At 50.0% G+C, this 26,751-nt stretch overlaps 1 protein-coding gene across 1 annotated transcript; it reads left to right on the forward strand.

Annotated features, from left to right (window-relative positions):
- Positions 1–10,011: 10,011 nt before the first annotated feature.
- PDCD1 (programmed cell death 1) lies at positions 10,012–25,650 on the forward strand. The gene is made up of 5 exons (XM_090052929.1): positions 10,012–10,267; positions 17,933–18,265; positions 21,843–22,010; positions 22,918–22,952; positions 24,547–25,650. The coding sequence occupies exons 1-5, from the start codon at positions 10,186–10,188 to the stop codon at positions 24,760–24,762; spliced, it is 834 nt and encodes a 277-aa protein (XP_089909055.1). The 5' UTR covers positions 10,012–10,185; the 3' UTR covers positions 24,763–25,650.
- Positions 25,651–26,751: the final 1,101 nt, after the last annotated feature.

Genomic DNA, 26,751 nt, shown 5'->3' on the forward strand with positions numbered 1-26,751 from the left:
GAGCTGTATTCTCTCTCATTCTCTGCTTTGTACCGCAGCTGCCCCTGTATCATTTTAAATTTTAGTCCTTTACTGCTATAATAGGTTTCCAATGACCAGCTGTGGTCATTGCCTGAGGAAGGACTTCCCAGTTGGCCAAATGCAGCAAAACCAGCATGTATTGCCCATTATTCTGTTTGCTGCTATTATTATTCTGTTAGCTGCTATTCTACCAGTTTTGATTTGGCAGGTCAAAGTCTGCTCTGTGTCACCAGCATCAAACCCGGATAGAAATCCACTGAGTTTAGTGCAGTGGTGCGCAGTAATGTGTGTGAGAGGAAAAAAAGGTTAGGTCAAGTCTTGTCAAACACCTTAATTAAAAGGCTGTTAAGGGTTGTTAATCATAAATACTCCTCGGAGCTGATTGCTTCTGCCTGGTGATGGAAGGTAATGTGGTGATGCCCCCAAAAGAATTAAAGCACCATTTATGACAAGTGACGAGCAGTGATCACCTCTGTCAAGTCTGCACAGTCTGCTTTCTTCCCCGGAGGCCTAATACCTGGTAAGAAAGTCTGCCAGCTGTTTGCTGAGCCCAACTTATCTTCGGTGATATACTCAGTAGACTTGATTTTACCAAGAATACCAGATGTTTCTGAAGGGCACAGCAGTAACCTCTGGGTAATACTGCGCTGGAGCTCTTAGAATAACACTAAGCTATTTGTACCCAATCTGCACGATCTGCAGTGTTAGCAGTTCCACTGTTATCTGTGTAGGTGTGTTTATAGTTCTCGTGTGCTGATTAAATATAGCTCTTTGTGAGCGATAGCTGGTCTGTGCTGATCGGTGGTTCTGTCTGCCCTGGGATGGGGCCATTGAACCTTGATGCAACCAATACGAGGGTAGTCTGCCTACTCCAAACCTTTGCGGACCTCTGGTCTCCTCACTATATGGGGCATTGCCTAAGGACCAAATAGATGGAGCCTTGCTCTGTCCTCTCCCCTTTGGGGCCTTGATCTGTCCTCTCCCCTTTGGAGGGAAGGCAGAAATGATGGAGGAGCTACCAGGCCAACGTGTGCTTTCAGGTCCCCTATTGTAAGACGGGTTCAGTGGAAGTTGCCCCTCTCTTGGGGACACGGGTTGTGAAGCTAAATTTCCTAATGCTTACAGGATGGTGCCAGAGAAGGAAAAGCCAATGTCAGGTGCGTGGGAAATTCTTCGTCCTACCATGTCATTGCAGGCTCATGTTCATCTTGGGGGTCATCATTGACCACAAGATGAACATGAGCCTGCAATGCGATGCTGCAGCTAGGAAACCGACCAAAACGCTGGCTTGTATCCATAGTTGCTTCTCGAGCAAATCCCGGGACGTCATTCTCCCCTTGTCCTCGGCCTTGGTGAGGCCGCAGCAGGAGTACTGTGCCCAGTTTTGGGCTCCACAATTCAAAGAGGATGTGGAGAAGCTTGAGAGAGTCCAGAGGAGAGCCACGCGCATGATCAGAGGTCAGGAAAACAGATCTTACGATGACAGGCTGAGAGCCATGGGGCTCTTTAGCCTGGAAAAGCGCAGGCTCAGGGGTGATCTGGTGGCCACCTACAAGTTTATCAGGGGTGACCACCAGGATCTGGGGGAACGTTTGTTCACCAGAGCGCCCCAAGGGATGATGAAGTCGAACAGTCATAAACTACTACAAGACCGTTTCAGGCTGGACATAAGGAAAAATTTCTTTCCTGTCCAAGCCCCCAAGGTCTGGGACAGTCTGCCAGCGGAGGTGGTTCAAGCACCTACATTGAGCACCTTCAAGAGTAAATTGGATGCTTATCTTGCTGGGATCCTATGACCCCAGCTGACTTCCTGCCCTTTGGGCAAGGGCTGGACTCGATGATCTCCCGAGGTCCCTTCCAGCCCTGATGTCTATGAAATCTATGAAATCCATGAATGTCATGCCCCTGCACAGTCAGCATTTACTGGAAGTAGCAAAGGTAGTTGACAAAGTCTTCTTCTCTGAAGACCTCGAGTTTCCACCGGTCTCTAGGACAAGGCCTATGACGTGCAGTGGAGCTGCATTGATTCCACCTAATGGAAACACATGGCTTCACCTGAAGGATGGGCCATAGCCATCCCTTTTCCACTGATGGTTGTAGGTTCACATTGTTATATAGAAGAGATGAAAGCCAATGAGTTCTGGTCACCAAACCTCCTTCTGTTCCCTCTCAGACAAGCCGGTCGCTGCTTCCCTGCATGGCTGTTCCCACTGCTGTTCCCTCACTCCAAAACCAATCTCGTTTTCTAAAATAAAAGACCGGGGCGGGGGGAGTGGTTCTTCTCGAAATGAGCCACACTTTCCAGTGCTCGCAATCCTGGGAGCGGGAAGTCAGATGCCATCAGCATCTCTCTGGAGAGCTCCATGACCCATGCTTGCCTGCAGTTTCTTCTTTAAATACCCATTATTCTGAAACCTCACCTGCATTTCCTGTTCTGATAACGAGCCTGTTCTGAAAACAAGCAGGAGCACAGCAGTGAGCCTTCTCGATTATCACGGCAGCGATCTGGAGCTGCAGGTGCTGGGTGCTCCTCAGGAAGTGCTCAGCGTTGGGTAGGATGGGGTCCCAGCAGCAGCCAACTGTCGTCGCTGCAGGATTCTGAGAATTATTTTTAGCTTTTTACTTGGCTTTGTTATATTTTTAACTCAACCGCCTTGCGGACTGCGGGCCCGATCCAAAGCCTGCTGGAAGCAATGGAAAGATTACCAGCAAGAATGATTGCATCCATCCCTAAATACGCAGTCCTTTGTGTACTTGCTAAATGGAAAGGATGCTCCATGGAGGAGTTTTAGAAGAACACCCAACCTCGGCATGGTTGTGTAGGGCCGGGGAGAGGCCTTGATGTCTGGGATTGCCTCGCAACAACCAAGGGCATGAACCTTCAATGCCACATGCTCAATTTAATGGCGTTTCATACTTGTTTGGGGGTGGAAGGGACCTTGCCGATCATCAGGTTCAGCCCCCCTGCACTTGGGCAGTTTGAGGCTGAAAGATAAGGCCAAACCAACAGGAGATGCAACGTGACACCAGAGCCGTAGGGCTCCATTTGCTTGCTCCAGGCTAGAGGGTGGCCCAGCTACGTATTTCTTTTTTAAAATGATAATGGAAAAGAAAATATTTTGTGCTGGAAGTGAAGCGTTCATATGTTTGGGGATGCGTGATAGACTGTCCATCTTGGAGTGTGATCAGAGGGCTTTTAGTTTAGATGGGAGGTAAGCAGCTAAGTGCAGGGAAAAGATTTGCATTGCAGACAGGTCCAGCAAGGGCCAGAGGCCTTGGTGCCTGCCATGCAGACAGTACAGCTTCAGATCCGTTTTTGGAAGTCATTCTCGCTTTGGTTTCAAGTGATCGGGAGCAAAATAAAAGCAGGGGTGGCTTGCCAGAGCATGGGTCTTGCTGGAATCGGATGGAACTTGAACTTCAAAAATTCCAAGTTTGGGTTTAAATTTAGAAGCCGACACTTTCGACGGGACTTTACTGAGTTTCCCTTCCCTCTGCTGAAACCCGCCCCTGTGCTCCTTATTTTTAGAACATGTATCACCCATCTTGCTCCAGCTTGACTCATGTTCACGCCTGTCCGTGCAGCACTCTCATGTCACAATGCAGGTGCCCTGCAAGAGATGCAAGCGAGCCCATTGCTCCTGACGGACGTGCAATGCTCATCCCAGCTTCTGCATTGCCTTCCATTTACAGGTGCCAGCACTGCTCTGCAAGCATGAGCTAACCCTGCTGCACCCATCGAAAGCACAGCTAGCAAGATAAAGCACCTCTCAAGCAGAGGGGCCTCAAAGCGCTCTGCAAACTGTGCAGTTCTCTTTGTGAGCAACATCAAATAGCAGCAATGGGACACTTGAATGAGCATGCAGGCGTATAACTGGGCTCAGGGAGGTTTCAGGGAGACAGTCCCATGTGTTGGCTGTGCACAGCAACCGCTCGGCTCCCACTGCACCGATGGAAGCCCATACCTGATTTTTAGGCATGGGAAAACGAAGGGTTTTTTTAGAGGGTGCCTGTCCCCCAACCCCGGTATGTGGGCATACCCAAATCCTGCTACAGAAGGATTGAAGGGAAGCAAAGTAGGACTACCTGAGGTAGGCATTAACTGAACCCGGGGATTAACACTTCTGCTCTGTGGAAAAAAATACACCAAGGACATCATTGACCACAGGATTTCAGTTGACGCCTCACCCAGATGACAGAGCCAGAAAAGCAGAAGCGGTGAGGGGAAGGCAAGCCTCAGAGCGAGACGGTGACATTTCAGATCTGTTCTTGGCCCCTTGCCCCTGAAGCTGGCATGCGCTGCAGCCCTGCCTCCCCCACACGGGCACACGCACGCTGGCTTTTTGATCACCAGGCTCACATTTAGTACAATCAGACATTTTTCCACAGCTAACAAAGTGTAATCAAAGGAAGTTTTTTGGAGTGGGTGGCAACTGAAAGTCTGGTGTTCTGGTGAGATTTGCCTCCATCGTGTTTCGCAGCATGTCAAGGACATTTCTCCTTTGCCTCAGAGAAAGTATGTCCTTGTTCCATTCAGCTCTCTGGATTTGGGCAGGAAAGTGGGAAAGGCATAGAGAAGGGTGGGAAGGGTGGGCAGCTGCTGCAGAAGAGGAGGAAAGCTGCCACCGGGGCTTCGGTATAACATTGCACAGGGGTTACAGGAGCCGTTGGTGGGTTTGATGTATTCGTGGAGGGGCATCCCCCCAGACTCAGTGCCTGGGTAGGACTGGGTATACCTATAGCAGCAGGACATGGGCTGCCACGGGTCCTGGGCTTTACCTGTGGCAGGTTCAGGTGTCAGGTGAGTGTTGTGTCAGGGTTGAGGTTTGTCTTAGCTAGAGTTTAGGTGATGAATTTGTCTGGGATAGGCACGATCCTGCCTTGGGCAGGGGGTTGGACTAGACCAATGGTTTTCAACGTGTGGTTCGCAGACCCCTGGAGCTCCGCAGACTTGTCTAAGAGGTCCACGAAAGATCACGATGATCAATCAAATGTATGTGAATGCCCACACTTACAATTCAAAGGGACCCGCAGCTCTGTTAAAAATGAATGCGGGTCTGCAAATGAAAAAAGGTTGGAAACCATTGGACTAGATGACTTCTGGATGTCCCTTGCAGACCTACTTCCCTCCGTCTGTGTCTATGTCTATGAACAGCAAAAATCTACAACTCTTGGTTCAGAGATGATCCCTTTTACTAGACCAACTGAGAAAGTGCAAAAAAAGAAAAAAAAGGAAATTTTTCTGCAAGCTTTCGGGTTCCCATGCGCTTCATCAGGCTCAGGGAAAGGTAAAGATGGTAAAAAGTTCCCACAGGTGGGAAATAAACTTCATTTTTGTACACATCCATGTCTATGAAGCACTGCCAGTTGCTAGACTCTTTAAAAGAGCATCGACTATTAATGTACGAGTTGATGCTTGGAAGACTGGACAATGCAGCCCCACTCAGTCAGCTGATTGATCGGCACTATAAAACCTCATAATCGCTAATGAGGTAAAGTGTACACCCCTGCGTCCTGGGCTGTTGTGGGCTGCAGCATATTCTTATGGAGGAAGCACAACACAGATCATTGCATGACCCCCTCTTAGCGTTAACCGGGTTATAACCCAGGGTCTGATCAAACGGGCCCGATCAAGTGCACTTGGGCAGAACTCAAAACCAGGAGCACTAAGAAAAGTGCGGTACCAGACAGGCACAGCATTATACCAGCAGCTACCTGGCATTTTACAGGAGGAACTGATTGAAAAAGGCCATTGATCAGCAGACTCTTAATGAAAGCAACCAGGCAGACTTGTATCATAGCTAAGAGAGTATTAGGAGAGCTGGGCCAGCTTCTTAGACTAACACTGAATGCTGATCCTAATGAAAGTCTGAGCTTCAGTAGGTATTAGGGCTGAACAAGGGTTAGTTCCTGCCCTTGTACCATCCTCATATACCCAGATGGTGACTTTTCCTAGCTTGCTGCCTGCTCCCAGTGCTACGTCTCTCCTGTTGTGCTCCAAGAGGCAGGATTCAGGCTTCTGCCTGGGCAAAAGCAGAAGATGGCCTGTCTCCCCTTCTCCCGCATGCACCTGAGGGCCCGTGTAACCAGATGAATGTTGGCCTGAGTCATGGCTGCCTGCGTGAAGTCCAAATTAATGTCTTGCTTGGGGAATTTTCATGGAAGAATGGAAACTGCTCTTGGAGCAGCCGTCATCAGACCTCATGGGCATCTGGTTGCCCTGTGGGGAGGATTTTAGCCAGCATGATCCTATGCAAGGTTGCCTTCATGCACTTTTCTCAGCTGAATTCAAGATCCCACTCCCTAATAGCACTTGTGGTCTTTCCAGATGTCATAACGTCCATCCAAGTAAAGGCGCTGTGCTAGGGTTGATGCATGGAAGGGGCGGGTAGGCGAGAAATCCGGTGGAAAGCAGAGCTGGTTGCATATTTTCCATCGTTTCCATGGCAGATGGCTTTGCAGGAGGATGGCCGTGTCTGCGCAAAAAACTTTCTGTGTTTGCGGCAAAAGTTCAAGTTTCATTTTAACATCAGAGCTCAATGCCAGAAATTTTCCAGGGTACAGATTTGTGATGGAAACTCAAGAAACTCCAACAAATTTTTGCTTTTTGGGGGCAATAACTGATTTCCTGTTCTTTGCCTTCTTGTAGGCAGACACATCCAAAGCAGAAGGAGCTTCTTTTTAAGGTTATGGAGAGCAACACCCCCCCCCCCCAAAAAAAAAAAAAACTCAAGAGACTTGTCTTTCACCTGGGGTTTGAGTTGAACATGGCAGAAAGGTCATGAGAATGCCTGACTTCAGAAAGTTTCCGCTTTAAGGTGGCTGAAATTTAACGCAAACGGAAAACAAGATTTACTGAGACGGGCCCTGAAGCACTAGCCTGGATAGACTCGGTTTGGCCTCAGAGCTGAAATCTTCCCCCGTTAGCCCATTAGCAATTGATTCACCCAGCTGCTGACACTATCCTGCTGCTATATTGCATTGTGTTACTTGAACTAACCATTATAATGCCCTGCATTGAGGACACATGGAAATTTGCTAAATCGTAGTGACAAAACACCAGCCCATTCATTAATTTTTCCCCTGACACTTTCTGAAAGCCCTAGCATCATGAGATTCCGTTCAAGAGGAGCAGGAAGAACCAGAGAAATGGGTGGTTTCATCACTGTTTATTTCCTTTGCAAATATTAGTCACAGCGGCTGGGTAAAATGACAGACCGAAGATGGTGCAGGTCACCAGACTAAGCATTTCTCATGGGTTTTCTCAGATGTTTCTGCTTGTGGCATCTCAATCAAGTCCAGCTCCTGGCCAAACCAGCCTCAGGGAGAGAGGAACAGGGGAGAAACCCCTGCTCAGACCCTGTTCCTTGTCCCTTCTGCAAGTGAGAGAGGAACAAGGGATGGGACAAAGCGGTGGTCAGGCTCTGCTCACTCTCCCTTTCAGCATCCACTGCCTACCCCCATGTGACATAGGAGACTGGGCAAGATGGACCTATGGTGTGACCCAGCCAGGGGCAGGTCTTGTGTTCTTATGTAGTTGAGGTCTTTGTTTCAGACAGGATGATGAGCAATTTGGAGATGGTCTGACTAGAAAGATGAGACACAAGCCCCATGCACATGCTAAAAATTATTGCTTAGGTCCTCTTTGTGCGTGCCCAGGAATGCTCTCAGATCCATCGTGGTTGCTATCCTGGCCCAGTGGCCTTAGGGTAGTGGGGCTCTGGGGAAGAGAGTCATTCGGGGCCCCTTAGAGGCTTAACTAGCATGACTTAGAAGCAAGTAGGGCATTTGTTGCAAAATTTTGGGGCCCCCTAAAGTGTGGAGCCCTGGGAGGTCACCTCCCTTAAGGCCACCACTGCCTGGCCAGCTGCCCACAAGACTTATTTTTAACTGTGAGCTTTGTTCAGAGTGGGAGCTATCACTCCCCACACGCCATGCACTGCACGTTCACTGTCCCGGTCCCGTGCAATGACAGTGAGGAAGAAGAAAGTGATGGTGATGAAGCCGTCTCCAGTAGCTGCCTGCTGCCACGCATGGAGTAGTAGCAGGAACAGGAGGATGTGGCTCCTAGTCATGCCCGTGCTTTCCAGTCCTCTAGTGGCAAGTCACAGTTGTGCAGGTCAAGAGATCTTAACATGTGAGTGCTCTAAACCCATTATAAAATTAAAACCGTTCAACATTTCACAGCACTGTAATGTGGCACAACACCCACAGCCTTGGGATGCCACGTCCCATAGCCTTGGGATGCCCATAGCCTTGGGATGCCACCTGTAGCCTGGGACCCATAGCCATGTCTTGGGATCACCAGAGATGAGGTCTAGACATCCCTTTTCTTTCTTTCTTTCTTTCTTGGTCTGGCCAATTCCTGGTGGGCTAGGCCAAGATGGCCACCCTGAAGAGCCGGCGAAACCGGCTCACCGGGGCTGGGATGCAGGGCGCCCTGCAGCTCTTCCACCTGCTGGTGCGGGCCTGCCTCTCTCTTGAATTCGAGCGTGCGGTCCTCTGGCGGACGGTGTCCACCTTTGAGGAACGCTGGGCCGTCGACGGGGCACTGTGCCGAGTCGAGGCGGGACGCCTGCTCCTTGCCTCTGACACCACCAGCTTCTCAAGGTGCGGAGGCGCACCCAGCAAGCTGGGACCTTGGGCTTTGTCCAGGCGGGCTGACCCCGATGTCCTGAGGCCCCCCGGGTGTTCCCCCTGGCAAGAACTGTATATATGTACATATGTGAATACTTCTTTTGTTCTTTGTGTTTTTTTTGTCTTTTTGTCTAACGTGTGCGGGCAGGCCTTGCAGGCCATGAGCCCAGGCCTTGTCCTCGAGGCCCAGATCCTCAGACCACACTGTACATCATTTTTACTGCCCACCATTTGTCACCCTTCCCGGAATAAACATCTCTTAAAAGTCAAAAGTCTTTCTTTCTTTCTTTCTACAGTTCGGTCCAAGGATCTGGGCCTTGAGGCAAGGCCTGGGCTTATCTGGGCAGAAGGGGCAGGCCGCCAAGGCCACCGGGTCCAGGTGGCGCACAAAGGTGCCAGTGGCCAGGATGCCGTGCACCAGTCTCCACTGGTGGTCGCCGGTCTTCTTGGCGGTGGGCGCCCTGTAGAGCGGGCGCCACGCTGGGGTCCCGGGCCACGCCAGGTGCCACTGCCCACGTGTAGAGTCCCTTCCGGGGCGGCGTGCCAAAGGGGCAGCCGCTCTTGCTGCTGGGGGGCACAGGGAGCCTGAGCAGTGTGTTGGGCCGGTCAGCCAGCTCGCTGGCCACCGCTGGGATGACCGGCAGTGGTGGGAAGGCGTCACCTGTGGGGTCTGCGGCGGGGAGGGCCTGGCGAGCCTGGAGGTAGCCTTCCAGGCATTGCACGTTTGAATCCAGCCCATGTAGGCCATGACGCAAAGTGACCGTGAACTAATGCCTAATCTGACTTTGTTGGCCTCCGTTGCATGTTCAGTGGACAAGTTTCTCTATCACACCAGCAATTTCAGCAGTTCTCCGTGGGGCAGGCCAGGATTGAACGGTCCCTGGAGGCTATTCGCCCCTAGAAGCAACCCCCGGAGGACCAGGTCTTGGGATAAAGCGAGGCCTCCAGCCTCTGGGGCTTTCTGCCCAGGTGCTTTCACTAGCCCTGCAATGAGTCAGAATAAATAATCCATATTAAAGTCTTTGCACAGCCACGAGCCAGCAGCACAATGTGAGCACGACCCGTTGCATTGCACAGAAAAGGGCCTCTGCAGCCCGCTGCCGCCTTTCCTTGTGGTCTCGTGCTTCAGACCCTTACGGCGAGGCTGCTGCCTCTCTTCTCTGGGTCGGGTGAACGATGCGTGGGAACGTGGTGCGGGGAGGGGGCCGGGGCCAGGTGGAGGCGCAGCTGCCAGGCTGCGTTGGAGGAGGAAGCAGGGGGCGGATGGCAGGGAGGATTTCCCTCCTCAGCCGCGATGGGCACGTTTCATTTCCATTCCTGCCTCTGCTGCACACAGTCGGAGGCAAGCAGCTGCCACGCTGGCGCCGGGGTCGCCGTGACGCAAAGCCCCCACTGCAGCGAGGCACGAAGGGACCCCACGGGGACACAGGCGCCCCCGCCACGCCGCCTGGGCCCAGCCGCTTGGATTGCGCTCGCTGCAGCCCACGGGTGGACCCCGTCGCAGCTCGTGGCCTCTCAGAAACAGCCATGGAGAGACTACCTGTTATCGTGGCCGGCGTCTGCATGCTGCTGCTATGCTGCACGCCGGGGCTGCTGCTCTCCCAGCTCGGTACGTAGCTGTGCGGTGCGGCCCATGAACTTGTGCCCCGTGGCAAAGGTTTGCTTGGCCCCGAGCTTTGCCAGCTGTAGAGGGAGAGATGGTACCTAGGAGGCTGAGAAGCCAGATTGACGTGCTGGGCTTGATGGAGGGGGGCAAAATGCCGGGATAGACACAAACCTGAGTATTGGGAGCAGCGGTGGGGCCAGTCTGTAGCAAGGCTCGCGTTGAATCTGTCAGGAGCGGGGTGGTGGGACGAAGGCTTCATCCCTCACTTTGGACTCTCAGCCATCTCGTTTGGTTGGGGGCACTAATTCCCCCTCCGCAGAGACCTCATCTCTGTGGTCCAGGCCCACGGACCCTCGCTGTGCGGGGCACCGTTGAGAGAAAGACGCGTGGTGGGTGACGATGGGGTGCAGGGATAAGAGCAAGGATCTTGCGGGGCTTTGTTCCCGGCTCTGCCAGGGACTCGCTTCCTGTCCCCGCGCTCCACCTTTAGAGGAAGGTTAATGGGTCTGGTTTACTTTTATAAAGGGCAAGGAAGAAATGCTTGAAGTGATGTGGAAGTGCAAAGATACGAGTCGGCAAGTCGCTGACAGCCTGTGCTACGGAGAGCGTAAAAACTCAGGTCTGAAAGTCACTGTCCGGCTTGTAAGAGGAGCAGAGGGGGGACGAATGAGCTGAATGCATCCAGAAAGGCAGGAATTGTTTTCAGTGGAGTGGGCTCTAAATTTATCGAATCACAGAAAATTAGGCTTGGTTTTGGCCAAACTGGCCCAAGTGTTTTCCAGAATGAGCTGTTTTGGATGTTGAGCTGAGAGGGCGGGTGGAAAACAATGCCTCTCTCTGTGATGTGTCCTAAAAAGCTGAGGCATTGCCCCTGTCACGCATCCCCTGTGAAGAGTCAAAAAAAAGCCAAAAAAGAAAAAAGCCACAGCACATGTAAAATTGGCAACAGCAGCACAGTCCAAGCAAGCTCCTTTGCCTCACAGAAAACTGCACTCGCGCCTCATCACCATGCCCTGAGCTCTTAATTCATAACCATAGAGCTGCGATTTCACGGCAGACCCATGGTCCGTCAATTCTCAGATCTAATCGAGGAAGCCCTACCGCACTCCTGGACGGTTCATGGTCCCAGAGTTGCTTTCCTTGCTCATCTGAACTTGCTTAGAAAATGAAAGAGTTTTCTGTGCCAACAATGCAGGTTGTTTCTGTGCCAAGACTGCACTTGAGAGTTGGGGGTTTGTCTATGAGAAGGCCATGCAGGTTTTACCCAAGGGGCCATTTGAGGGGAAACCAGTTGGTTTCATGGACTCCTGCAAATAACCTGGGAAATTACCTTTTTTTTTTACAGGGAAACTGAATTACCATTAATTTAACATGTCTTGCCAGCCATGTGAAAGATGTGGTTTGGAGTCAGACTTTCAAATACTCTAAACTATAGGGGTTCACACCCATCTCTAATCTAGACAGATAGACAGACATATAGACAGACAGATAGATTTTTAAGGTTGGAAGAGATCTCCATAGATCATCGAGTCCGACCCTCTGCCCTGGGCAGGAAAGAGCGCTGGGGTCAGATGACCCCAGCCAGGTGCTTGTCCGGTCTCCTCTTGAAGACCTCCAAGTTCCTTAGCTAGATAGATAGACAGACAGACAGATATTGGGGTGCCTATGGTGCTGATGAATAGATAAAGTACAAGGGGAAAGGCCTGAGAATCTTATTATCAACAATTAATGATGGCAATTGAGGGCTAGATCATGGATTATGATAGGGGACAGTTCCTAATATGAATGTAACAGCATGGACTTCAGTCCCTGGAAGCAGAGCGTCTGCAACCTGTCCTCATGTTTAAAAAGCTCCTTTCTGTGCTTCCAGCAATTAGCCCGCAAAGTTCATAAGCAGCTAAAAAGGAGGAACAAAATAGATAATGTCAAATATTAATCACGTACTGGCAGCAGCTGACTCTGATGCATCGCAGCAATCCTTCAGACAGTGAAATTGTCCTTTTGCTCAAGTCCATGCAGATAAATTTGGCCTGTTATATTCAACCTGCCGGTGGCTCCTATCAGTGAACCCAGGGGTGCTTGTCAAAGCACTCTGGGCTGATTTTCTTCTTCTCTGTGTTGATAAAACTCAATGTCTTCAACAGGGCGATTCCTCATTGCATTTGGGGTGGGAGTGGGCAGAGTCAGGCGAGCAGTCCTTTACCTTGCTGTCCGTAAGGCCTAGGGTGTTAGGGGGGATGCGAACACCTCCCATGTGCTGTGCCAGACATATGTGATGCACGGACCATTTGCATTGCAACAGGCCTGCAAAGCTAGGCGTGCCGACAGCCTGATGACCCCACCTTGTGCCTAGCCCACCAAAATGCCCAGGCTGCTGGCTCGCCAGTGTTTATCCTCTGGGCTTCCATGCCCAAGCACTTAGAACAGCTTTCCCCAGATAATAAAGCCCCTTTCTCTGATTGCATTGATGTCAATAAGGGGTGGATTCAAGCAGAACAGATGATGGGGAAGGAGCATTTCACAGCCAGGCAATGGCCTGTTCTAATCACAGCCCAAGACCTCCTGAGGTCCCTCCCAACCCTCATTTTCTATGATTCATCCCATGGGCAGACCTGGGGTTTGGAAAAATGGGTGCAGGCACTGTGGCACAGTGTGGCAGCAAGAGCAACCCCATTTTTCTCCAGGGAAAGAGAAGCTAGAAACTTTAGTGATGGGGGGCAGGGGGGTTGGGTTGGGGAGGTAGCGCTATATTATCCAGGTGGAGAAGAAAATAAAAAAAGTTTCAGTTCATTGCAATGTGCTGTAGGAGAGACCAGAAGAGGACAGAAGCTGAAGGGAAAGGACGTGGTGACCTCAGGCCAGGTCCTAGTGGGCAGATCTCCGTGCCGCCTTGGAAACACTGGCTGGCAGTCCCAGGGGAGTGGGTAAGGGCTGTCTTTGTGATGGCCTTATCCTTTCGTGATGAAGAGGAGAGTGGTTGCTTGTTCCCTGTGGGTACAGGAGGAAGGATGGGAAGAAATACCAGCTGGGCACTGCATTATACCAGCAGCTATGTGACATTTTACAGGAGGCACTCATTGAAAAAGGCCATTGATCAGGAAACTATTCACAAAGACACCCAGGCATAATTAAAAGAGCATTAAGAGAGTTGGGCCAACTTAACACTGAACACCTGACCCTAATAAAAGTCTGAGTTTCAACAGGTATCAGGGATGCGCAAGAGTTAGTTCCTACCAGCCTCATATACCCAGATGATGGTGACTATTCCTAGCTTGCTGCCTGCTCCCAGGGCTATGTCTTTTCCCTTGTGCTCAAAGAGGCAGGATTCAGGCTTCTAGCTCGGCAAGAGCAGAAGATAGCAGGAATAGAAGACATCAGCTTTCCTGGCAGCAAAGCATTTGTGGTTTGGATAACGGGAAGAAGCTTTCTAATTGCAAGTGCAACAAAACTCCAGAACAGGTTACCAGGGGAGCCTGCAAAATCTTCTTCACTGGAGGTTTTTAGGAATAGGCCAGACAAACTCTTCCTCAGGGCAGGGGGTTGGGAGCTGGGATAGAGGATCTTTTCAGGTCCCTTCCCGTCTTGGATTTCTATAAATCTGTGATTTAATGATGATTCGACTCCCCCCTCCTATCTGTAGGGGCGGCTTGTCCAGATTTAGACACATTAATCATCCTGTTAATGAGGGGTTTAGCGATGCTTGATGAAGACAACATTTTCTTTGTTAATAATAATCATCCTTCTCATTCAAAATGTGCTCCTGTGGAGGAGTAGGATTAATCAGGAGGCTCTTTCTCTCTCTGAGCAAACAGGCATGGCTGTTTATGGTGTGCTGTGCTCTGTACATGTCCTTAGGGATCAGGGCATAGTGATGGCAACGATGACTGTGTCATGGAACAGGACCCTGAAATTATGTGAGAGCGAGAAGACAGATTGACTGGATCATGGCTTGAGTTAGGAAGCCAAGTGACAAATAGACGCCTGATGCATGTAAATCATTAGACAGGCAACAGCAAGTAGCATGTAGGCAGTAATGAGTGGAACAAGAACTATACCGAGGGTTTTTTAGAAACACTCATAAAAAGAAGGTGGGAAGTTATAATTGGCTTATCAAAGGAGGACAGAAAAGAGAAAAGCGGAGTCTAGTTTTAACCGCAAAGGAACAGGCTATTTGCACAAAGTACGTGGATGCAAAGATAAGTGGTAGGAGATCAGAACGTAGCCTACACAGTTGGCCCTCTCAGACACTCGGTTGTCTTGCAGGTCATATTGCAGATGCATTGTACTCACCAGAGAAGAGTACAGAGCACAGCCTGACAAAGTTTGCAATATTGTGCCCTAAGAAGCTGGCAAGGAATGAGGGCCACAAGTAGGAGAGATGCATTGACAAAGCCCTGGCTGGGATGATGTAGTTGGGGCTGCTCCTGCTTGGAGCAGGGGGTTGGACTAGGTGTGACCTCCTGAGGTCCCTTCAGCCCTCATTTGTTATGATTTTATGATTACAAAGTCTGGCCAGACACAGTGTGCAGAGGATAGCAGTGAAATATGGGGTTTGCCATTTGTTAATGTTTAAAGTGCTTCCTTGTGGGTTCTTCCTTTCCATGGGGATGAAAAGATTCAGTGAAAGTGCAAGGAAAGGTGGAGCTCAATTACGATAGAAATGGAGGGGAAATAATTCTAGCTGCTTGTGACGGGCTGGGATTTTGTGCAGCAGCATTTTGGTGATTGGAAATTTGGCTCTATGATTAGCCGGGCGAAGCAGGGTGATTCTATAATCCTAAGAAGGGAAGTTTAGGTTAGATATTGGGGGAAAACTTTCTCACTGGGAGGGTAGTAAAGCACTGGAACAGGCTACCCAGAGAGGTGGGGGAGTCTCCATCCTTGGAGGTTTTGAAGACCCGGGTAGACAAAGCCTTGGCTGGGATGATGGAGTTGGGGCTGGTCCTGCTTGGAGCAGGGGGTTGGACTAGATCCTTTCCAGCACTCATTTTCTGTGATTCTCTGTTTCTAAGGTGATAACTTTCCAAACACACGTCTAAGTTAGCCCCTCCTTAGTGACTCTGTTCCCCCACAAATCTTGAATGCTGGAGGGATCATGGTAATAAGGGATGTTATTTCAGAAATGTCCAGGATGGGCGCAATGAAGAATCATGATGCTAACCATTGCGAAGATAGTACCATGGCAGTCCCCCCCCCCCCCACAGGCTGCAGTCTAGTTCAGGACAAGATGCAACAGGTGGATGAGACAGACATGGGAGGTAGGCACGGGAGCAGTAGCACATGGTAGGACAAGGTGTTCAAAAGTGCATGGGAAATGTGGGCACCAATTTGGGACCTGGCAAAGACCTGATCATCGGAGGGAATATGCAGCATGTTCTAGAGATCAGTCCCCTTGAAGAGGCTTGGATGTGGTAGCTCGGGAGACCCCTTCCAGCCCTGTGTTCCTCTGTCTGTAGCAGGGCACCAGGGAGCACTTTGAAAGCCCCGTCCATAATGCATATCTGTGTCAAGTCTGTCTGCCTGCCTAACTCTGATACATCACTTGTTTGCACCCTTTAATGAGGACACAGCAAGGTTGTCACATCACCCACTTCCCATTGTGTTTGACCACATCTTTGCAGCTGAAGTCAGCATTAATTCTGCGAGCTGGAGAAGGGTGCCACAGACCCTGAGTCCTGAAGTGGAGGCATCACTCTCTGTGGCTACTATATGGATGGTGTGGCTACAACTCAAAAGTCTGCAGGGCCAGCTATGGCAAGAGGCACAGCGGGGTGACAGATGAGACACAAGCATCTCATCTGTCCAGTTAGCAGCGTGAGCCACTGCGGGCAGGCAGTGAACGTGATGAGGCTGAGGATGGGCTTGCTACTCCTGCACACACCCTGTTGTGAATCACCGCTGTTCATTTCACCCATGTGTTGGTTTCACTTGCTGACTCTCGGGAGCAGAGTCAGAGAAATGATGACTAACATATAATAAAAATAGTTCCTAATTTTCATACAAGACACAGGCAGGTTGGAAGTTCCTCTGGGGCTAATTGCGGGGAACTGAGAACAGAATTTGACTCGGTACCGTATTGAATAGAACAGTTATTACTGATGCCGAAATGCTCTTTGTTTAGCTCAGGGTCTGGCTGCAACCATTCCTTTGATTTCAGGGGAGTTAAGTCACAGAGACTTTGTCTCTTTGTTCAGTACCTCCAGAAGGATACAGCCCCTGCCGCATACAACTTCCAATCCAGGAGGCAGAGACAAGAGGTCATGCAGACACCTTTTAATTCAGGCCCAGATTTGTAAAAGTAACTAGTGATTTTATATGTCTCAGCTGCCACATTCAGGGAACAGGAGCTCTATGGGGCAGTGAGGTCTAGCTCAAGCCAAGGTCCTTGTGATCTTCTTAGGGACAGGCTTGCAAGCACTGAGCTCCTAGAGTTGGGACCAGCTTTTCAGAAGAGCCCAGTTGCTACTCAGTGGGTGTGTCTACACATGCATTTGCACCAGCTTAAATTTACTGCACAGTAAGTTGGAATAGGCTGGCATCTACACATGCTGGCATTAAAGCACATTAATGCTGTGCGTGGACTGACTTGGGACTAAAGCTAGTCCCAAGTCAGTCCACACACACAGTGTCACTGCACACTAAGGCATCTACACATGCCTTACGGCGCAGTAACTAATTGAGCGTAAATAGGATACCTGCATGATGCAGGTCTTCCATTTACACTCAAGTTGGCGTAAGTCGCTATATTTACTGCGCAGTATGGGCATGCACATGCAGACATTCACCTGTACTGTGCAGCAATTTCAGTTACTGTGCACGTGTAGACACACCCAGTAAGGAGTCCTTTGGTCTCTAAATCTGGAGGGAAGCTGCAGCTTTTGCCACTCTCTTAGGATCTGTGTGGTCCTAGTATTACTAAAAATGTTAGAAAGTCAAGAGGCAAAATGCACAGGCTGTGTAATATCCAAAGGAAGGATTATCCCAGATACCAAAGGTCTGGGTGCTCCTGTGCATTTAAGCACAGTACTCAGACTCCATCCGCTTTTGTGCTTGAATAAAACAATCACCATGAATGAACCCGTGCCAGCCCCTTTCAGCATCACAGGGCTTTACCCCCCCCCCCCGAGGCACAGGCCAGAGATCGGAGGTGGCCTCCTAGGCAGGGCTTCCAAGTGCCGGAGAGCTTTTGCAAACTTATCCCCTATGCCTAAAGAAGGGTGACTTTGCTCAAAAGCTTTCAAATAAAGACTTTGTTTTGCAAACATCTAGTTGGTCTAATAAAAGATATCGCCTCTAGCACAAATTCTGATTCCTCAGAGCAGGAGACACTGGGATGAGTTGCACTTTCTTTGATCCAACACAGACAGTGTTAACCAGGCTGAAGCACGGTTTGAGTCCATGGGTATATACCACATCCGTTGGCCACATCCTTCCATCTGCCTCTAAGAGTGGGTAGATAATTTAGGCCAAAGCTGTGTCCGCACACACACTGGTCAAGGGCTGTCTGTGGTCTTCTCTATTTTATAGCTCCCTATACAATGCAGTCCTTCATTTAAGACTGGGATCTCCAGGACCCTTAGCAAGAGTCCACTGTGAAATGTTCCCATGAGGCAGATCAGTGAGCTGGCTGGTAACTGAGCCCTGTTCTTTTTTTTGTTTCTGAAACAGTGACTTTTCATCCACCCACATTAGTCAGACAAGAAGGGGACACCGCCTCCTTCTTCTGCAACATTTCCAGGAGAAAATTCCAAGCAGTGGATGATAACTTGAACTGGTACAAAGCGACCAACGGCACCCAATCCCTAAAAATTGCTGGGCTTCAAGGGAATAAGAAAGAAATCAAGACAGCAAAATACCACCTCATCAACCATACATCTGCAATTGAGATGAAGCTTTTGAACCTGCAGAAGAATGACACGGGCTTGTACTTTTGCGGGCTGATAACTTTCTCTCCATCTCACAAAGTGATAGAAAGCAACCGGTCCATGCTCACAGTAACAGGTTTGTTTCAAAGATACGGTCATGAAGTGTCTTGGGTCTCTGGCTGTGGTTACCCTCTACTGAACGGGATCGCAGCTGGGGGGAATTGGCCCTGCGTTGCTAGCAGAGGCTGCAGGCAGACATACCTTGAAAAGGGTTTGAAATGGGAAATGGCCTTGCTGCTCTAGAAAATGCATCTGCAGGTTCAATAACTGTTATGCCTGTCCACTCCTATATTGCTAGCTCAAGGTAATGGTAAACCTGAATGAAACATGTTTAAAGTTACAGCAGTTTAGCTCCATTATACCCATATAGGAGTAGAAAGATCTATGGATTATACTGGGACAACTAATACCTCTATAGTATAATGTTGGTATAACTGTTACATCTGTCCACTCTCTAGAGCAGAGGTTGGCAGCCCCTGGAGCATGGCACACAAAGGCATTTTGCTTGGCATGCACACCTCTGGGTGAATGGTGTGGAAGTTGTCGGGGCTGAGCTGCCACGACAAGGATCAGGCCCTTCGTAGCTCTCGCACCGTCCACCCCGGCGTGTCAACATCTTACAGGTGGAGGTTGGGGTGTTTTTGGCCTTCTGCCCCAAAACCTTGCAGACGGCAATTATTTCAGCTGGAAAGAATCACCAATTCACTGAGAGCAACTCATTAAGAGCAGCAATTAATGAATTGTTGCTCTTAATAATCAGCTTATTATTCACGAATTGTTGCTCCAACAACTGGCTGGAGGGACGCTTAACGAGTTTTGGTGAGCTGTGAGGGCTGCGTACGTGAAATCTTTCGGAAGATATCATTTGAACAGATCAGAGATAAAAGAAACAGATCATGTACTAAACATCAAACATCTACCCTAGCATACTTTAATTTTCTTTCCAAAAAGAAGGTTGGTCCTTATTTATGCTTTCTTTGAGTCGTGTGTACAGAGGTGTTTGCATGATAGCTCAAAATAAAATCTCCCCCGCCGTCCGGAGTGGTGCAGCAGGGGCAGGAGGGGGAGGACTTGCTGGAGGCAGGGGGAACTGAGCAGTTCCTGGGCGCCTGCACTGGGAGCAGCCCCCCTGGGAAGCTGTGTGCACTGGTTGGGGCTGGGACCAGTGGGCACAGGCTGCCCTGGGTGGGAGCAGGAGCGGGCCTGGTTTGGCCCTATGCGTAGCACTGCCGGGGCAGCTGCGGGACAGATGCATTCAATTAGCAGGCACCTGCCTGCAGATTGGACCCCATCAGTTGGTCGGCCGGATACAGGCTGCGGGCTCTATTTTGCCCACCCCTGCTCTAGAGATTTTCCCTGAGCTTGAGGGGTGGGGACTGGTGTGTTCGGAGGGGCAGAACCTGAGGTCTGTCCATGCCGCTGTTTCCGTAGCGTTTCAAGGGCCTGTGGTGCCCATGCAGTGAATCTAAAGCCGTGATTCTCAACCAGGGTGCCACAGCACCTTGTGCTCCTTTCAAGGGTGTCATGGGCTGCCCCACAGTGTGAGCGCTGCTAGGTTTACAAGCTTGATTCATGAGATAAACCCAGAGATTTCAAATAGAAATCGATAGGGGTGGTCTTTCTGAGTTCTTTGCAACAGAAAAGATGCCCTACTATTTTTCTGTAGTCCAAGAGCGAGTGAAAACAAAGAGCTGCCTTCATCTGAGTGGGGTGTGGAGTCTAGAAAAGGCTGAGAACCACTGATCTAAAGTCTCATTACAGGGTTGTCGGCATGTGCTATATTCCCCATTTATTTCATGGCTTAATACCATACAAAGCCTGCTTAGCATGTGTGCTGCTAAGACTGGTGACGATTTTTGGCTGGAGAACTCATTTCCACTCATGCCAGTCAAAACCTTAGCTCTCTGGTCTTCAGACTACATGCCAACCCTCATTTTCCCAACCAACTATTTATTATAGCCTAGCACCCAAAGACTCCAGCCTGGGATGACAGCACTTTGGGTTTAGATTCAGTGATATGTGCTTTCTCATCCAAGGCAAAAACAGTAAGTACCTCTGCTCTGAAGTGCAGTCGTGCTCAAGGGAAGCTTAGACATTTGCAACTCTATTTCTAGGAGGCCAACTTAGTTAAGATCACAGATAGGTGCTGGGGCAGGTTCTTGCATGTTCACCTCGTTAAGTGAAAGCACGTTTGTGGGTGCTTTCACTCCAGCGACTGAAACGTTGGCATGTGTCAAGTACCATCTGCACGAGTAGGCTCCTATGTATGTATACATCTATATTTATGTGTATATAAGTAGATCACGGTAATCCAGCAGCCCACCATGGATATTTTGTTATGTCACTTCCCCAGCACAGCTAATTATCTGCAGCAGCTGGAATAAACCCTTGATCACCGGTGTGTGCCCCCTAACACACAGTGGCTGTTAACCAGCACTGTAAGATCTACCCCTTGATTGTCTCCTCTGTGTTACAATGGGCTTGTGTGCAGTCCCTGATCCCACCCGTGCTACAGCAGCTGCGAGACTGACGTTATGACACTGACGTTGTGCAACTCGCACGGGGAAATGTACATGATGAAGAAACCAGCTCAGCCCCAGAGGAAAATGCCTGATGGCCCAATAGTGGAGTGTGCAATACACTTCTTTTACAACCGAATGACATTTTCCCCACAAAACCACTTTTTCCTTTTTGGGGGCGTTTTTTGCTACAATCCCAACATGTGACTATCTCTTGGCTTTTTCATGCTTTCCAGTGAAGGTTTGTATCAAAGATGTTGATGTGTTTCTTGACATATTTTGTTTGCCATACATGGGGGATTTTTTTGGTGCTCTGAAAATAAGGTGTTCAGAAAATAAGGGCGGGAGCAGGGGGTTCACTGGTTCAGTTGTGAAAAACTCCAGAATTTTTTTTTTCCAGAAAGGTTCATTGGGTGCCCTGAGAAACAGAAACATTTTCAACTTTTCTATTTTCAGTTGAATCCTTAAAAAAAAAAAGTCCACCAGCAATAAAGGATGATTGGCAATGAGACATGGTCCTGACAGCCTGCTATTTAGAAACAGGTGATAGAGGTAGCCTGTATCTCAAGGGGGTATGTTTGATTCAAAGGTTTTAGGTGTTCTTCCTACCTGAATAGGACTATTGGTTTTTATATGTAAGTGGCCACTAGTTTTTGCACTGCCGCTGCTTCAAATAGAATGGAGGGAATTAGCTCATTTTTGGTAAAAAGGGGTGGTTTTTTTCCTTTCTCTTGCCTTTCTTTTGTTCAAATGAAACAGGAGACTGAACAATCGGAGAGGGTTGGACTGAGTGGGTGGCACGGTGGAGATAGAAATTGGAAGATTTCATCAAGAGCACTGTGATGCGTCAGCCCCCGTTCCAGCTCTTGCAAGCCGTGGGTGAAGTCCACCTCCACCCAAACGGCTGGCTCGAGTCAGAAACACCTCCTGCCACGGGCTGGAGTTCAGTGGGATTTGGGTTCCTCTCAACGCCTTTAAAATTTGCAGCCAAAGGGCCCACGAGAGACTGAAGCGATGTCAAGGTCTTGCTCTCTGCCTAGCACCTGGGGAGGTGACCTGAACGCCTTTATATTTATACAGAGACTTGACAGCATCTTTTGTAGTCTGACCATTTCCTGTACTGACTGATTTCAGAAGCTGTGATGGATGGGAACACCACAGACACTCCTGATGAGATCCTGAGCGAACCCTATCCCAGGGATCTGTATAAAGTCCTGCTCATTGTCGGCCTGATTGTCACCACCTTGGCCCTGCTGCTTCTCTTCAGCTACCTGCTCTTCCTCATCACACACAGGCGAGGAAGTACGTTGGGGCAGGGTGGATAGGCCAGTGGGCACCTGCTGCCTTCTCCCTTTTTGCAGCCAAAGCCAGCTCAGCCTTTGGCCTGGGGAGATGGTTGAAGTAGGTGTCAGAGATGGCCACGAGGGCAGAAAGGTGCATTTATTGCCGTGTTGTCTCAGAACAGGTCCCGGCTGTTCAGCCTGCCCGAGGTCAAGGCTGCTGGGCTCCTCTTGCCCACCTTGCCCAGTCCCCACGCAGTGTGGACCCATTCCCCTGTGACCGACGAGCCAAGCTATCCGGCCTGGGTCATATTTGCTTGACCTTTTTGTGGGTTTACCAGGCAGTCTCTCCCTTAGATGGGGAGAATATTAGCTGCTGCACTGAGGTGCAAGTAGCCCAAAAAAGGTGCTGCTGGTGCCAAGTGGATTTCAGCCTGCCATTTCCAGCAGCCCTCTTGGAAGCGGGCGCTTCCACCCCATGCTGGGATCATCCAGGCTCTCCAATACCCCAGGGATGCTTGTGATACTAGGACCTGAATAGAGGAGAATAGGGTCTAGGTCTCTTGCCATGAAAGGACCTTGAGGGTTGAAAAACACATCAAATTTCTCCCCATCGTGGGCCTTCATTCTGCTGTGTTGAAGGGCTGAATTCACTCAGGTCTCCTATGGCAGGGCTGACCCTGCATCCCATGCTTCCTCGAGTAAAATTTCTTTGCCCAAAGTGGGGAGTCTTTATGGCTCTGCATATATTGGCACAGCCCACAGCGTGATCTCAGGAAATGCTCTGGGAGGGGGGTGGGGGGTGCTGAGCGGTCTCAGCGCCATTCTCGGGTTTGCAGGGAGCTAAGGCGGGCGACCCTGCTAGCTGCTGTGCTGTTTGCTCTATCTTGCCATGTGCGTGTGTAGTAACCAAATGTGTTGCTTTGCAGAAGAGCCAAAACCACAGAGTGGAAATGCACTGAAGGTAAGCTTCCCGTCACTCGCCCTGGGCTGCACACCCCTGGGATGTCACCAGGGGAAAAAGCACCTCCACCACAGTCATGGCAGTCAGCACAGCTGTGCAAGTTCATGGCTTCTCACCCATAACTGGAAAAAAGACCAGGACCTGGGCAGCCTGGTACTTGGGGCCAAATGTACTGGCAAGCTAGACCCAGACAAACTGAACGATGCTAAGATGCAGAAAAAACACCTTATGTTGCAGCTGTGCCATTGCGATTGTTGCTGCTGTTAATGCAATGCAATATTTTCACTGGATATTTATATGGTATCTCGTGAGCCAAAGTATACCTTTCTCTATAGGCCTTGAAGCAAACGCTTCTCTGAGATGGAAAATTGTCAGTCTAACAGGTTGTTGGTTGTAGCCGCGTTGGTCTAAGGACATAGGCAGGCAAGGTTCTTTGGGTAGATGTGATATCTCTTATTACACCAACTAAATATCTGGAAAAAAGTGTCTTTGCAAGCTTTCAGGCCCAAACACACTTTGTCAGGCATAGGGAGACTCTGCTGGTGTTATGTGTTCTCCAAAAAAGAAGCTAATTTACAACAAACAGATCTGTGAAAATGCAAATGAGTGGAGGTTAGGAAGGCAATGGGCAGAGATAGGAGGGAGGGAAATGTGTGCACAGCTTATCAGTGCATGAATATAATTACCGGAGAAGGAATTTGGCCAGGACAGCTGGATCAATGTCCCAGCTCTGGACAGAAGCATCATGGGACCATGCGCCTTGGTTGCATATTGTATGAGAACATCCTAATGTCATGCTATGTCCTAGTGCCATACTGGGGCAAACGCTCACTTGGCGGGAGCAGGGCTCCCTGCAACACCCCTAACAGCTCCCAGTTATCCGATGGAGGTCTCCCCTCCAGTTACTGGCCAGATCTGCTGCTCTGAGAGCTCCTGGGAGCAGAGCACAAGATCCTTTGGCTGCAGCCTTCCTGAGTTGGTAGAGCTGGGTTGCTCTTGAAGGATGCTTTTTTGGGAGGAGGCTAAAGATGCTCAGTCAGTTCATCAAAGCAAAGGGTAAGAAGTGAACCTAAGGGTAAGAAGTGAACCTGATCTCAGTCTGGCAGTCCCAGGCATTGGGGAAGAGATTTCTGACAGTATTTGGCTTTTCAGACTACCAGCAAAAGGCCTGACAAGATCCTTTGGCTGGAAGGTGAAACCAGACAAACTCAGACTCGAAATAGGGCGCACATTTTTTTAAGTGAAGGCAGCGAGAGGCTTGCGATGGGTTGTCCCAGGCTTGTCCAAGGGTTGCGATGGGTTGTCCATCTCTTGCCAGCTCAAAGTATCAATAAGATGCTTTTTGCAAAGAAGTCCTCTAGCTTGCACAGACAGGCGGGGCTCGATACAGGAATTACTGGCTGTGGTTCTTGGGTCTGTTAAGTGGGAGGTGAGACTGGAGGATTATAGTGGTCCCTCCTGATCTGAGCGCCAATACATTTGTGGATGTGTGTGTGAATGTGTGTGTGGGTGTGGTGGGGTGGGGCACTTGCAAGATCTAATCACACCTGGACGTGACTTAGTCGAAGTGGTTCCTCCTCCTGTTTTGCTGCAGGGAGACAAGACCGTGGTGGTGACTGAGCCCACCGTGGATTACGGGGTGTTAGAGTTTCAGAGGGACGAGAAACCGCCGGCCCCTGGGGAGACGGCCTCGCACGACCAGACAGAATATGCCACCATCGTCTTCCCTGAGGAGAAGCCCATAACCCCGGAGAGGGGGAAGAGAAACCAGCACCAGAGGAACTGCCAGACCCACCTACAGCCCTGCTGACTGGTCGGGAGTCCACCCAGCTTTTTTCTTCCATTGCACCTTATCTCTACATCCGCCTCAGAGGCGTTTGGACAGCAAGGCCTGGTGGTCCTGGTCGCACTATTTGTACACGTGGTGTGCTAGAAGTGGGCCAGTTCTTGGCATGCCTTCCTCCACCAAGGGTAGTGACTGGGGCTTTTTCCGGCCCTCCAGGTATCATCCAGTTCCTAAACCCCTTCGGCAGATCACAGACAGTTGTTCGCCGCTAATGAAAACATGCAGTTGGAACTGGATGAATGGCCTGGGAGGAAGGAGGTTAGAGCCATGGATTCCCCATCCTTGGTTTCTTGCACTGCCTGGCTGCGTGACGGGATCACCCGAGGAGGTGGGGAGGGAAGGTAGAGGCATATATCGGAAGTTACCTCATTTGGGCAGTGGTGCTGGGCTCCGTAAAGAGCCTTGGCCCCCCGCCCATGCATTAGCTTGGTGATGGCCAAGCTGGATCTAAAGGACGGGGGAAAGTAATGCAGTGGAGGGTGGAGACATGAGCCAACCCCTGCCTTATTCACCATCTTGCAGGTCCCTGGGCTTGGAGGTGAGCAGATAAAGCAGCTGAGCCCCTCTGGCTATTCCAGACAGTCCCAGCTCCCCACACACTGCTGATGTGTCTCCGTTTGTCCCCACCCAGGGCTCTGACAATGCCCTTCCATCCAGCCTAGCCTCCGGTCCCCCCCGCCACCGTACGCCATCCCCTGGTTCCTGCCCGTCAGGCCAAACTGCGCACACACTTCCCCCTTTCAAACTCCCCGTTGGGTTTGAACCTACTAAGAAATCACAACTTTGGGAGAAACCTGCAAATGCATGCTGATGGGTGCAGTACAAAACCAACCGCAACACTGAGATGCTCTCCTGTCCCCCACAGAAAATCCACCCAGCTGAAATCAGTCCGGTCAGCTGGATGCAGTGGGCAGGAGAAGACAGTGCTTTCTGTGTACTGTGTCATGCTGGGGGCTTTTCTGAGCATTGTGTGAAAAGTTCTCTTGTATATAAATGTTTATTTAAATAGACAAATAAGAAACATGCTGTGATGATGGCTTCCCCGCCCCCCCCTTCCCCTCTGTAAATTCCTACTTGCGTTTGAGGTTTTAAACTTTCTAGCATGATTGAATGTCTGGTAGGAGCCTGTCCCAATTAAGCCAGGCACTGGCAGAGGAGAGAGCAAATATCTTGCTCTTCTAGGAGGCACCAAGACTGCAAAACTCTTATTTACCTTGAGTATCACCTAGCTACCCCATCGATTCCCTTGGAAATGTGCACGCAGTTTAGGGGCTTGGGCCTGCTGAGTGGGATTGGTTTCAGATGGTAGAAAGTTTCAGGGGGTATAAAGTTCAGCTCTTATGCACAGATACCCTCTGGGTCCTTGTGAATCCCAAGAGGCTTTAAAGTGATTTTCAAATGCATGCAGGCATTGGTGTGGAAAGGGAGGCATTGAATGCCGCTTTGCTAGTTCACGCCAGGCCTGCAACTTGGAAGTTATTGTGGTCCACGGTGCCCCACAATTATCAGGGTCCATCGTGCCCTGATCTCTCATGGTATCTAGGACGATTCATTCACACAGAGAGCACCGTGCTTTGCCATCTTTAGACCACGTCTTGCATTTCAGGCATGAATCATGGGTGGTTGCCCAGGACCATTGATATTTTAACCCTGCCTAAGTTCTGGGCACCTTTGTTGTGTTTATTCCCCTGCTTATTTTAAAGGTTGGATGTTGCAAGCCAGATCCAATCTGACCCTGGATCTAATGCCACAGCTCAGACCTGATCCTGGAACCAATGCCACAGGCCAGATCTGACCCCGGATCCAATGCCACAGCCCAGATCTGACCCTGATCCAATACGCCAGGTCCAATCTGACCCTGGCTCCAATGCCGCAGCCCGGACCTGATCCTGGATCCAATGCCACAGCCCAGATCTGACCCTGATCCTATACGCCAGGTCCAATCTGACCCTG

This window comes from Crocodylus siamensis, chromosome 6, assembly GCF_052110815.1.
Source record: "Crocodylus siamensis isolate JL-2025a chromosome 6, ASM5211081v1, whole genome shotgun sequence".
In the NCBI taxonomy this organism is placed as follows: domain Eukaryota; kingdom Metazoa; phylum Chordata; order Crocodylia; family Crocodylidae; genus Crocodylus; species Crocodylus siamensis.

Bases quoted from the DNA above. Each gene is read 5' to 3' on its own strand.
- PDCD1 (XM_090052929.1), top strand. From the start codon at position 10,186: ATGGAGAGACTACCTGTTATCGTGGCCGGCGTCTGCATGCTGCTGCTA. The intron at 10,268-17,932 runs GTACGTAGCTGT...TTTCTGAAACAG, and splicing joins GCTGCTGCTCTCCCAGCTCG to TGACTTTTCATCCACCCACA. The intron at 18,266-21,842 runs GTTTGTTTCAAA...GACTGATTTCAG, and splicing joins GTCCATGCTCACAGTAACAG to AAGCTGTGATGGATGGGAAC.